The 13,795-nt window shown below is 42.8% G+C and overlaps 1 protein-coding gene and 1 long non-coding RNA gene across 7 annotated transcripts in view; one reads left to right on the forward strand and one right to left on the reverse strand.

Annotated features, from left to right (window-relative positions):
• The window catches only part of PIK3R6 (phosphoinositide-3-kinase regulatory subunit 6), a 67,763-nt gene that overhangs the window by 45,022 nt on the left and 8,946 nt on the right, over positions 1-13,795 (forward strand). For 4 of the 6 annotated variants that reach the window (XM_032280304.1, XM_032280306.1, XM_032280307.1 and 1 more), the window contains exons 14-18: positions 1,118-1,228; positions 1,551-1,641; positions 1,985-2,055; positions 2,711-2,801; positions 5,646-5,761. In XM_032280304.1, the coding sequence (XP_032136195.1) occupies positions 1,118-1,228; positions 1,551-1,641; positions 1,985-2,055; positions 2,711-2,801; positions 5,646-5,761 (480 nt within the window). The remainder of the gene's footprint in view (positions 1-1,117; positions 1,229-1,550; positions 1,642-1,984; positions 2,056-2,710; positions 2,802-5,645; positions 5,762-13,795) is intronic. The other 2 variants (XM_032280308.1, XM_032280310.1) reach the window with 2 other exon arrangements.
• The window catches only part of LOC116553140, a 97,220-nt gene that overhangs the window by 7,230 nt on the left and 76,195 nt on the right, over positions 1-13,795 (reverse strand). The window contains exon 2 of the long non-coding RNA XR_004269648.1: positions 1,350-1,478. This is a non-coding gene — a long non-coding RNA (uncharacterized LOC116553140). The remainder of the gene's footprint in view (positions 1-1,349; positions 1,479-13,795) is intronic.

Below are 13,795 nucleotides of genomic sequence, written 5' to 3' on the forward strand. Positions count from 1 at the left end.
TACCAAAGAGCTCTACATTTTGCTTTATCATTTGATTGATGGGGTTTATTCAAATAAGGATATTTAGGGGTGCACATTTTCTGGATTATACCTGATCTGAAAATGTCTCTGCATACACACAAAAGACCATTTAGCTGGGTATTAAAATGCTTTTTCCTTGAAACTTGGAGGATATTACAGTAGGAACATTTGATGCAGGCCCCATTGGTGCTCCTTTGCTGGTAGCTATTTTTCTCTGCCAAGACACTGTAAGATTCTGGTTTTCCCCTTCTTCTTGTAACTAACAATTTGAATGACCCTATGCTTACTCCAAAAGTAGTTTCCACATGAAGAGACCAAAACATTGTGAACAATGACAGCATTATTAGAATAAGTTCATAGCTTCTCAGTGTGACCCTTTCGAAAGGAACATATTTTAGTACACCAGATGTGAAAGTCAAAACAGATCTCACAGGAGCAGATATGAGTTGAATGAGATCAACTCTGAGCTGTCTTCCAACCCTGACATCATTATCACATTCTACGTAGAGATTCTGAAAACCCGGTCACTATGCTTTATCATCACATGGGACTGGGGAAGGACTGGAAAACAAGATGCATAGTTCATTCCCAATAATACACAAACCTTAATTAGCCTATTAATAGATGCAGAGACCGCCAGAGCTGAACGAGACATGAGATCATCTGGTCCAACCTCTCATTTTCTCTAGAAGGAAACTCAGGCCTCAGAGAGTTTGAATAACTTGCCCACGGCTGCCTGCCCAATGGCAAGTAGCCCATCCAAGCTCAGAACCCAGTCCTTGCTCTCTCATTAGGTTCACTCTCCAGCATCCTGTCTCCCCCAGTCACTTAGCACAGTGCCTCACACATAGCAGTACTCAATAGTCTCTGTAGAATTGAAATGAGTCAGATTCCCTAAGGAGGTGGGGCTCTGGAAAGGAATATTTTGATTGGGAGTGGAAATCGGGTGGTGGGAAAGGCTTGGAATGTGTTGAAAGACCCACTGGGTTAGTGCATCCCCGAGATGTAGGGGCTTGGTGTTTCTTTCTGAAGAAAATGGCATCTCCCACAGTGGCCTGGGGGGAGATGGTGAACACATTTCCTGTCTCCCTCACAGCCTCCTTCCCTGGACACATCCCGGACTGTGGACCCCTTCATCCTAGATGTCCTCACCTACTATGTCCGCATGGGCACCCAACCCATTTATTTCCAGATCTACACAGTCAAGGTAAGCATCCCACTGGAGACTCCAAGGGTACTTGCCAGCCTGCTGGACCCCAGGACCCCACAGATTAAATACCCAGGCTCTGGAAAAACACTGGTCACCAGGCCACAAAGCATGAACATACCCAGACACTCTTGGTTGTTAACGTCATCTTCTTCATCTCTGAATGAATCAGATCATTATTAACTTCAAGACCTCAAATCCAAGAAGTAGGTCTTCTTTATGTGGAAGGGTTCTCCATGGTCCCAGATCCCTGGAAATCAGAGAGAGAGAGAGAGATTTGGAAATCACACCAGGAAATATCACCCTCCCTTCCTCTCTCCAGATCTTCTTCAGTGACCTGAGCCAAGACCCTGCTGAGGACATTTTCCTCATTGAGCTCAAGGTGAAGATCCAAGATTCTAAATTCCCCAAAGGTAAACATCTGCTTCCCTTTTCCCAAAGGTCACAAAGGTCACCCTGACTCATCTTCTCCAAACTCTCATCCTCCCGCCTCTCAGCTGATAATGTACCTCTGCAACCTCAGTGCTGCCCCTGCTCTGCTCCCTACTTCTGCTGAATACCAGGGCTGCCCTTGATTCCCTCCAATGCCTCCCCAAGACTGAAAGGCAGCTTGGCTCCCTGAGGTGTTGCCTTTCCATCCAGGGAGATGGATGGATGGGTAAACCCAGCAGCTCAGCTCCTGTTCTCAGAGAAGTGGGAAGTCAGCGTGAGAGGGCTGGGAACCTCCACCCCAAGCCTCTCCTCATCTCTTTGCAGATGGCTTTTCACCCAAGAGGAGAGGCGTGGCTGAGGGCCCAGGGGCAGAGCTCTCCCTGTGTTACCAGAAGGTCAGTGTGCATGGGCATAGTCAGCAGGTGGCTAGGAGGTACAGCTGGAGAGAGAAGGCCTCAGGGACAAGCAGGGAAGCAGACAGAGCCAAAGGAGGCTTCTGCCATTTTCTTGAAGCTCGCTACAGAGTTCCCCAGCCTTCAAGGAGTTTTGCAGGGATAAGTGGGGTTAAGTTGGCCTTACATATAGATAAGGAGGTGATCTAATTTAAGGAACTAGGGGGCTGACCCCTTGCTAAAAAATATTTTCCTCGCTAGCTGACCAGATGCTTGAACTGATTTCACTAGAGATTTATTCTTTGGGATCTGGAAGGCTGAATATACTCTCTAGGGCTAGGAGTGCTACAAGCCTTTATCTGCTAGCCCTTATGGGACCTCAGTGACATAGACAAAACAGGGCCTGGCACAGTGGCTCATGCCTGTAATCCCAGTGCTTTGGGAGGCTGAGGTGAGAGGATCCCTTGAGGTCAGGAGTTGAAGACTGGGGTGGGCAACATAATGAAACCCCTGGCTCAAAAAAACAATAATAATAACAAAAAGACTTTCACAGTGGAGGTGGCAAACAGGGGAGAGAGGCAAGACTGTGGATGTGGGGATGCGTGGGGAAGGGGTATGTCCTGAAGACCCCACCTGTTCCTCAATACCCCTCCCCCAGGCCTTGCTTAGCCACCGGCCCCGAGAGGTCACTGTTTCCCTGCGGGCCACTGGGCTGGTCCTGAAGGCCATTCCAGCCAGCGACACAGAAGGTAAGGAACAGGGAATGCAGAGCAAAGAAAGAGAGAAGAGATGAGAAGGGCGATGCTGGGGAGAGGACATAGTGACAGAAGGGGAAGGCCTCCCAGTCATGGAACTGGAACTAGGTCCAGGGCTTGGTGACTGCCTTCAGGTTGCTTGCCATGGGGTCACTCAGACTCTAGCACTGGCCTCTGGACTGAGCCTCCGCAGACTGGTGAGACACAGCTGGAAGGTGGAGGGACTCCGGGGAGGAGTTGCAGTTGGTCTCCTGCCTCAGAATTGAGCCCGCAGGGCTAATTGTATTCTGTTTGGAAATTTTGGACTTTGAATGTCATTCCAAAAAAAAAAAATGGAGACAATAGAAAATGCCAATTTATGCGCATATAGTAAATTATAAATATTAGCTCATATTATGAGCTCCCTGGTCTCCTGGAATAATGCAAAGGATGGCAACACGGGTCCCTAACATTGCAAACATGCACCAGGGGCCCGGCAGTGAAGCATGTGAACCCTAGGAGATAGATATTATTAGTCTCAGCAACTTTTTACTAGAGAGGAAACTGAAGGAAAGAGAATAACTCACCCAACATCACCTCTGTGAGGAAGACTCAAAACTGAAATTCAAACCCAGGTATTCGCATGCAAGAGTCTATGTTCCTTACCACTGCCCCCCAGAATTGCCAAATCTCAACAGGCTAGACTTAGAGGATGTTATCGGTTGATGCTTGGAAAAGATCATTTCAGAGCAAACAAGAAAGTTCACCCAGGCAGAATTATATCTTGTTCACCATCTATTGCCTTTGTCCATGACATATCCTGGCACATAGTAGATACTTGACCAATATTGTGTAATAAATGAAATGCTATTTTACAGTAAAAAATTTGTTTTAAAAATAAAGGAACACATTTGGAATATTCCAGAAGAAATGTGGAATAAAAATATACATAAGCCAGGTTGGAATGCTTATAGGAAGCCAACTCTGATCCCTCCTCTCCTATGCAACTACAAGTATTTACTTCGTCTCTGAAATCACTGTGGCTTTGCTAGCATTCCAATTATGATGCCTTTCTGACAAAAATGCATTTGTGTTCATCATCACAATATTGATCAAGTATCTACTATGTGCCAGGATATGTCATGGACAAAGCAAATAGATGGCAAACAAGATATAATTCTGCCTGGGTGAACTTTCTTGTTTGCTCTGAAATGATCTTCTCCAAGTGTCACCTGGTAACATCCCCTAAATCTAGTCTGTTGAGATGCAGGCATCATAGTGTCACAATTTTCTCAGCAGCTGGCACAAAGAAGAAACTCAAGAAATTATATCACTTCCCTTTTCTTTTTTCTTTTTTTTTTTTTGTGAGACAGAGTCTCGCTCCGTCACCCAGGCTGGAGTGCAGTGGTGCGATCTTGGCTCACTGCAACCTCTGCCTCCCGGGTTCAATCAATTCTCCTATCTTAGCTTCCTGAGTAGCAGGGACTACAGGTGTGTGCCACTATGGCTGGCTAATTTTTCTATTTTTAGTAGAGACAGAATTTTACCATGTTGGTCAGGCTAGTCTCGAACTCCTGACCTTGTGATCCGCCCACCTCTGCCTCCCAAAGTGCTGTGATTACAGGCATGAGTCACTGCGTCTGGCCATCACTTCCTAATAAAATTGCCTCCAGGCATGTTGAATTTGTGGATGACACATGAAACTCCATCACAGCAAGACACTCTTTACCCACAGCTCTTTAACACCATGAAGGAGAAAGGTAATTGTGGCAGCAGCTCTTAACCTAGAGGTGTCTCAGGAACAGGCGGTCAAGGGCGCGGGTCCAGAGCCAGATGGGCAGGGCTCACACCCCAGCTTTGCCACTGACTATCTGTGTGATCTTAGGTGTGTGACTTGTATCCGTTCCACCTGGTTTTTTTTCCCCCGTTTCTAAAATGGAGATAATAAATAGCTAATTTGTGTGCATACAGTAAATGATAATGGTTAGCTCTTATTGTTCAAATTGTATTCCTTCCATTTCTCTCACGGACTCTCCCCCGTCCCAGACCTAGTCTAGACCCTATTAGAACCCATCTGATGATGCCAGCAGCCTCCATAGAGCACAGACTTCTACAGACCCTCTATAGTTGGCAGGGAGGGACTAAGCCTGGCAGCAGCACACAGTAATGATTTTTGACACATTATACATTATTAAGCAATCCTGTCTCTACACACAAAAAATTAGGCAGGTGTGGTGGTGCACCTGTAATTCCAGCCACTCAGGAGGCTGAGGCAGGAGAATCACATGAACCTGGGAGGTGGAGGTTGCAGTGACTGAGATCATGCCACTGCACTCCAGCCTGGGTGACAGAGTGAGACTCTGTCTCAAAAATAAATAATAAATAAATCTATAATAATAAAAAAAGAAAGTCAAAGAAACACTCAACCTGTTGGCACTAATGCCCTCCTCACCCACTTGGTGCCTCTGTCCTGCACAACCTCCCTGGCTAGGTGCTTTTTATATTCTTAGCATGCCCGAGAGCTACGGAAAGTTCAAGAGAACTTCTAGAACTTTATTCCTTTTTAAAAGGGGTGCAGGAGGAAATAATGAAAGGGTACTGGGTGGGGATTTAGGTTGGCGATGGCTGGTGACCTGAGGATACAAAAACTTGCAGATTCTTCGGGGAAGGAAGATAGATTGAGAAGGAGGTCCAACTTGGCTAGGACCAAGCAGATCAGGGAAGTGGGAGCCCAGGGAGGAGTGAGAGGGCCGGGAGGTGTCAAGATGGGTTCATGGAGATCTTGAGACCTAGAATCTGAAACTCCTCTACTTTCCTTGAGGTCCATTTACAGCCGCCCGCCCTCCCAATCTCATTCAGTTTCAGGGTCTCCTCATTGCCCTCTGCCTGCTGCTCCTGTCACAGACCACACATGTCTGAATGTCAGCGTGACAGAGGTCGTCAAGTCCTCCAACTTGGCGGGAAGGTCCTTCTCTGTAAGTACTGAGTAGACTGGGAAAGGGAGACAGCCAGCTGGGACAGCGGTAGGTGGCTGGGAGCCCAGAGGGGAGGGTATTCAGAGAAGGAACTGACTTCCCAGCCTTTCTGAGCCTTTGCTATTGGATTGGACGTTCTTGTTGGAAGGAATCTGCTTTTCAATCAGTCTGTTTGAAGTGCAGAGTGCCCACTGGTATAAGGAAAGCCCTTTAGAGTCAAAGCCCTACTCTCCATCTGCTGACCATTTGAGGACCCAAGACATACCCAGGTTACTGCAAAATGCACCTACATTCTGTCATCCCAGGCGCCACACCACAGCCAAACTCCCAAACAACAACAGCCCAACCTTTGACCAGATCAAACCAGTTCTTTCAATACCCTTGCCCTTTGCCCTTTTGCCTTTGCCCATATCCGTACTTTTTTTTTTCTTGAGATGGAGTCTCACTCTGTCACCCAGGCTGGAGTGCAGTGGTGCAATCTTGGCTCACTGCTACCACCACCTCACAGGTTCAAGTGATTCCCCTGCCTCAGCCTCTCAAATAGCTGTTACTATAGACACATACCACCACACTTGGCTAATTTTTTTTTTTTTTTGTAATTTTAGTAGTGACAGGGTTTTGCCATGTTGACCAAGCTGGTCTCAAACTTCTGAACTTGGGTGATCCACCTGCCTCAGCCTCCCAAAGCACTGGGATTACAGGCGTGAGCCACCACGCCCAGTCAGTACTTACTGATACAGACATAAGACTATCCATTTTCTCTCTACCGATGGCCTCTCTGGACTTCACTTCCCCTCAGCTTGGCTTTGGCACCCCATGATTGTGCCTGAACCACGTTCTCACTGATGTCCTCCCCTCCATGCATCACCCATCAGGATGACACTCTGATTTAGGTCAAGCCACCTACTTATTCTGTATGCCCAGGTGGCCAAGTGCTTCTGGAATAACCCCTGCATCCCCATTGATCAGATTCACAGCAAACTCATGACCTCCCCCTCACCCAGATCCTTGGGATCACTCAGCCCTTTCCTCACCCGCCCCCTCCAGGCTCTTCTCTATCTGTTTGCAGTTCTCTTTCCCCTAACTTTGACCTCTTCCTCTCCGCTGCTCCTTCTGCTTAGCCTATACCTACTCAGGTCTTTTCCATCTTAAAAGAAAAAAAAAAAAAGGCAAAAAAACCCAACTCTCCCATGACCCAACTACCTCTCTAGCTACCCACTGCATCCCCTTCCTTCCCTTCTCAGTCAAGCTCCTTGAAAGATACATCTCGAAGAGTATCCAACTCCTTATCAATGACTCTTCTACCCACGACCTCTGCTTACACACGTCCCACTGTGGCAAAGTCACCTCCATGTTGCCAAAACCAGTGGTCACTTTTTAGCCCTTATATTTCTTTATTTTTTAAGTTAATGCTTTGTTTTGTTTTTTGAGACAGAGTATCACTTTTTTGCCAAGTTGGAATGCAGTGGCACGATTTTGGCTCACTGCAACCTCCAACTCCCTGGTTCAAGCAATTCTCCTGCCTCAACCTCCCGAGTAGCTAGGATTATAGGCACACGCCACTACACCCAGTTAATTTTTTTAGTAGAGATGGGGTTTCACCATGTTGGCCAGGATGGTCTCCATCTGCTGACCTCGTGATCTGCCCACCTCAGCCTCCCAAAGTGTTGGGATTACAGGCATGAGCCACCATGCCTGACCAAGACAATGTTTTAACCTATAAACAAAAGTTTCATTATTTATTTTGGAAAATACAGAAAAGCACAAAAAAGTACATTCACTAGTATTCCCAATCCCTGGAGAGGATGACTATTAACATTTTCAGGTGTAAACACCAAGCCTTTTTTTCTAGATATTTTAAGATAATTGATAGCTACACTACATACTGGTCTGTACCTTGGTGTTTTTTACTCAAAAATATACTAAAACCTTGCAAATAGATCTTGATGGGAACTTGCTTTGGTCATTAAATATGTTTTGTGTCATTAAGTCATACATGTCGGTATTTATTATACAATAGTTGCATATACCTGTATAATTATGTAAATAAATTATAAGAAGACATTTAAGTGAGTTCTCATTTTTCACCATTACAAGTATAATGTGAGGAATTTTGTTAGGGGTAAATATGTGCCAAAAATCAGGTTATGTCTTTTCAGAAAAATGCCTAGAAGTGAAATCATTCAGTTGGGTGGCATCATTTTTATATATTTTGCCAAACTGCCCTCCAGAAATTCTACACCAAGTTCCAATCTGATTGTAGTGTTTGAGTGACAATTTTGCAGCACAATTCACATATTGATTGATTTTTTCATCTTCGCAAATTTGATGATCCAACTTTTCATTATTTTGTTTCTTTTATTACCAGTTAGGGAAGTTGAATACTTTCTTGTATTTCTATTTCTTAATTCACATATTTCCTGTTTATATTCTCATCCCATACTAATATCCTATTGTATAGTGTGAGGACATTAACCCCTTATTTGTCAGACATTTTGGAAATACTTTTCCCTGTTTGTCTTTTGATGCTTTTTTAACCTAAGAGCTTTATATTGTGATGTAGCAAAATCTACCAATCATTTTCCTTTAATGATTACTGACTCTGATATGATTAAAATTACATATGTCTAAAGACCATGTCTCCCTGAATTTAAGGCATACCATAACTTTACATATTACTAAGAAAGAAACAATGCTTTCTGGCCGGGTGCGGTGGCTCACGCCTATAATCCCATCACTTTGGGAGGCCCAGGTGGGTGGATCACGAGGTCAAGAGATTGAGACCATCCTGTTCAGCATGGTGAAACCCCGTCTCTATTAAACATACAAAAAATTAGCCGAGCATGGTGGCGCATGCCTGTAGTCCCAGCTACTCAGGAAGCTGAGGCAGGAGAATTGTTTGAACCCAGGAGGTGGAGGTTGCGGTGAGCCGAGATCCGGCCATTGCACTCCAGCCTGGGTAACAAGAGCGAAACTCCATCTAGAAAAAAAAAGAAAGAAAGAAAGAAACAATGCTTTCTAAACTATGGACAATGCTTTCTTATCACATTGGTTGCAAAATACTCCCTAATTTTAGAGATGTTAAAATGTGTTTTAGAATCAATGAAAATGTCATGCCTGTTTAATAGTAGTATGCTGTTCCTTCCTTGTGGTTTTATTCTTTTATTTCTTTACTCATTCAAAACATTTTTTATTTTATGTAGAAAGTAAAAAGTTCCTCTTCAAAGTTTTCCTTTTTGTTAAAGAATAATAGTAATAAATGTCAGAAATAATAGTTTACTAACTTTCTTCAACAACTTCTTGCTTTTTGCTAATAACTTTGTTAAGCCCTATCCATGTAGTACATTCTATATCCTTGCACTTTGTTCTTGTTAAAGAATAATAATAATAAACGTCAGAAATAATAGTTTGTTCTAAAGACTATTTTCAAAAACTTCTTTTTACTAATAACTTTGTTAAGCCCTATCTATGTAGTATATTCTATGTCCTTGTACTTTAACCAAGATATCTGTGCTGGACACGCTAACAAGCATGTCCCAGCTCGCAGCCTATGCCCCTTTGACTTCCTCTTTTCCTTTGTTCTCCATTGCCTTTACCTATTTAGAAAAGTTTTCAGTTGTTAACTAATCAGGTTCAGTTTAGATTGTGAAGTCTAGCTCCAACCAATGGAGATCAGACACAGCAGTAAGGACCCAATGTGTAAGGAATAAATATGCCTGCCTTTCCTTTGTTCATTGTACTCTAGTGGCAAGATGGCTAACAAGTAGTACCCTTTCTGCAGAAAGTAAAATTGCCTTGCTGAGAAAGCTTTTTGTCTGAATGCTAATTTTTCTTTGCAGTACTTAGGAACAAGCATTCTGTTTCTAACATTTTATAATCTGATTTATGTAATTACATTATCTGTAATTACTGGGAGTCTAATCCTTCTGTTTATTGGGTTTACCGAACACCTCCCCATGGTAGCTTAATTTGTTATTTTTCAGTTATGAGTTCATATTTCTTGGGGATTTATCTGCAGGAAAACTGGTTGGAAAAATTGTTCTTCTAGAGAAATTCTGAATTTGTTTTTGCCGACTGCCTCAGAGATGCTATCAGCTTAGGACCATATTTTGGCTGAGAAATTTCCTGAGCATGAAGATACTGTACATTTATACCCCAAATTCACATCAGGATGGGCTTGTAGCTAAGAATTTCCAGGAAAGACCTGCTTTCCTTACTCATAGCACAAGCCAAAGTGGATCAGCTTTTTTTCTGCGGTCTTCCCTATTTCTGTTTTTGTTTTTTCATTTGTTTCTTGTTTTATTTTGCTTTCTAGTCTTTCACTAAGAGTGTAGCCTTCAAGAGTCCCTGCTTCATTCAGGCACACGGCATTGTCTCCCATCTCACATGGCTATTTAAACCCAAGCCCTTTGATTCCTAAGATTATTAACAAATGTTCCTAGGACAGCCAAAGCATCTGACTTACATAATTTCAACTTCTTTGGAATTTATTGACATTTTCTTCATTGCCTGGTACATGATCAACTTTTTAATATTCAATGGCAACTAAAAATAAATGTTTGCTTTCTATACATAAAATATATGAAGTATGATGTTTAGTTATTAAATCAAACATATTATATTACTATAATCTGCAAATTTAAAATTTTTTTGTCTACTTCATCTGGTCAAAACTGAGAGAGGTTTGTGGATATTCCTGCTATGGTTTTGATTTTGTCAATTCTATCTGGATTTCTTTGAACATGAACTTTCTTCTAGTTTTGATGCTGCTGTTATATAATATGATGCCTTCTTATGCCTAGTCTTTGTATGAGACTGGTTTTTTGGTTTTTTTTTCCCCCTCTCTCTCTCTCTCTGGACACCTTAGATGGTTTATTTCAGAGAAGATGTCACAGGAATACACCTTCGTGGGATATTTTTTCATTCATCGTTTTGGACCTTTGATGGACATTCTCAATCTGGAGACTTGTATCTTTCAGTTATCAGATGCTTTCTAATACAATCTTTAAAATAATTTCCTTCCCTTTATTTCTTTGGTTTCTCTTCCTACTATAATTAGTAGGATGTTTGACCTCCTTAATGCTCTAAGTGTCTCATCTTTTCTCTCCCATTGTCCTTCTCTTTGTCATTTCTTCAACTTTGGGGAGTTTTCTTCAAGTTCATTTACTGGCTATTTAAACTATTTAGAAACTCTTTGTTTCTGGTTATTCATTTTTAATAGCATTCTAGCTTCAAAGATATATCTCTGAAGATATTATTTATTTCAAATTTTCTTCTGCTTTCTGAATTGTGTCTGTTTTCTTGGAATTCTTGTTTTCAGTTTGCTTGTTGTAGTTTCTCTCTTAATGTTAGGTCTCTCTTAGTATGATCTCTCGACTGGGCATGGTGGCTCACACCTGTAATCCCAGCACTTTGGGAGGCTGAGGAGGGCGGATCATGAGGTCAGGAGCTTGAGACCAGCCTGGCCAACATGGTGAAAACCCCATCTCTACTAAAATACAAAACTTAGCTGGTTGTGGTGGTGGGTGCCGATAATCCCAGCTACTCGGGAGGCTGAGGCAGAAGAATCGTTTGAGCCCAGGAGGTGGAGGTTGCAGTAAGCAGAGATCGCACCATTGCACTTCAGCCTGGGTGACAGGGCAAGAATCCATCTCAAAAAAAAACGGTCTCTCTCTTAACTCAAGAGTGGGGCACTAAAAACCTGAGTCAATGGTGGGCTTCTCAGTGCGCAGTCAGAAGGCCATGGTCCTTTCCACAGGGGGATCCCAGATACCAGTAACTGCAAGTCTCTTTGCTAGGACAGTTTTGATTTTCCAGAAATGAGTACTTTGGGCTCCTGCCTCGGTGAGTAAAGGGGGCCAGGAATGAGGGGTGGATAAGCCTGAATATGCTTGTCACTCTGGAGATGAGTTGGGAAAGGGGACGGGTCTCACCATTCAGTCAGCAAACTTTCATGTAACCCATCTATTTGGAATCCAGGACTTCAATCCATCCTCTTCCATTTGGTGTCTCCAAGTCCAGAGTCTCTCTGGTTCTGTTTCTCTGGTTTCTGTGGCAAAGGTAGGGTTCACTGCTTCACTTAGTAGAAGATTAGCAATCTAGCCATTCCTCAAGCCAGCTTTCCCTCAGTTCTCCTTTGTCAGGCTCCTACTGATCCCTACCATCTGTGGAGCCTGGTACCTCCAGCTCATAAACCTTACCAGAGTTTTGAAACTTTGCCAAAGTTTCCTTATGCTTGACCTTCCTCTTCCATGATAAGTTATCCAGTCATTTCTCTATCCTTTCTCTGCACTTCAACATTATAGTCTAGCACTTTAGTTGTCTTCTAGTCTAATTAAAGGTGTACCTACTTATTTTAAGGTGAATTACAAGGTGGGGGGGATGAGAAAATGCATACTCTGCCATTGTGAAATCAGAAGTTCTCATCTCTTTATTTTATTGTTTTATTTATATATTTTGAGATGGTGTCTTGCTCTGTCACCAGGCTGGAATACAGAGGCCTGATCTTGGCTCACTGCAACCTCCACCTCCCAGGTTCAAGCAGTTCTCCTGCCTCAGCCTCCCAAGTAGCTGGGACTACAGGCATGTACCACTACGCCTGGCTAATTGTATTTTTAGGATAGATGAAGTTTTACCATGTTGGCCAGGGTGGTCTTGATCTCTTGACCTCGTGATCTGCCCTCCTCAGCCTCCCAAAGTACTGGAATTACAGGAATGAGCTGCTGTGCCCAGCCATCTCTTTTTTTTTTTTTTGCTCATTTACTGAGCACATCTCTTTATTTTTAAGACATTTTTCTTTTATTTTAGATATGCTTCTTGTAAATAGCATGTGACTGGATTTTGTTCTGACTCACTCTGAAAGTCTTTGTGTTCCTTTTTAATATAGTAAAAAAAAAAAAAAACACATAACATAAAATGTATCATCTTACCATGTTTTAAGTGTCCAGTTCAGTGGTGTTAAGTACATTCTCGTTGTGAAACACATTTGTTTTTGTTTTTGACAAACGATAATTTAATCCATTGATACTAACTTTACATGCTATTTGGTATGATTCTGCTGTCTTATGTTGTGCTTTCTGATTTTTTTAAGTGCTTTTTTTTTTGCCATCTTTTTATGTTTCTTTTTGCCATATTGCTCAGGTTTTGTTTCCTCATTTCCTCCCTCTGATGATATGGAAGTTATATGTCCCTCCCTCCCTCCCTCCCTTCCCTCCTTCCTCCCTTCCTTCCTTCCTCGCTCTGTCACCAGGCTGGAGTGCAGTGGCACCATCTCAGCTCACTGCAATCTCTGCTTCCCAGGTTCAAGCCATTCTCCTGCCTCAGTCTCCCAAGTAGCTAGGATTACAGGAATGGGCCACCACACCCAGGTAATTTTCATACAGGGTTTCACCATGTTGGCCAGGATGGTCTTGATCTCCAGACCTCATGATACACCTGCATTGGCCTTCCAAAGCGTTGGGATTACAGGCATGACCCACTGTACCTGGCCATAGGTACTCCTTTTCTGTGAGTGTTTACCTTTAAAAATATGTATACTTTTTTTGAAATTAACCTTTTTATTTTTACGGATTTGAGGTACAAGTACAGTATGTTACATGGATATATTGCATAGTAGAGACATCCCGGTTTTTAATGTACCCATCACCTGAATACCCAACTGATGGTATTTCATCCCTTATCTCCTTCCCACTCTCCAACCATTTGGAGTCCCCAGTGTCTCTTATTCCCTTTTGCATGTCTGTGTGTACCCACTGTTTAGCTCACACTTGTAAGTGAGAACATGTGGTTTTGATTTTCTGAGTCATTTCTCTAGGGGTAATGGCCTCTAGTTCCATTCCTGCTGCAAAAGACATGATTTCATTCTTTTTATGTCTGTGTAGTATTTGACGGTGTGTGTGTATATGTGTGTGCATATATGTAGATATGTGTATCTATATATATGCCACATTTTAAAAATTCAATCATCCATCAATGGACACTTAGGTTGATTCCATGACTTAGCTATTGTGAATGGTGCTGTAATAAACATACCAG

This window comes from Sapajus apella, unplaced genomic scaffold, assembly GCF_009761245.1.
Source record: "Sapajus apella isolate SASKATOON/1434 unplaced genomic scaffold, GSC_monkey_1.0 scaffold12, whole genome shotgun sequence".
Lineage (NCBI taxonomy): Eukaryota > Metazoa > Chordata > Mammalia > Primates > Cebidae > Sapajus > Sapajus apella.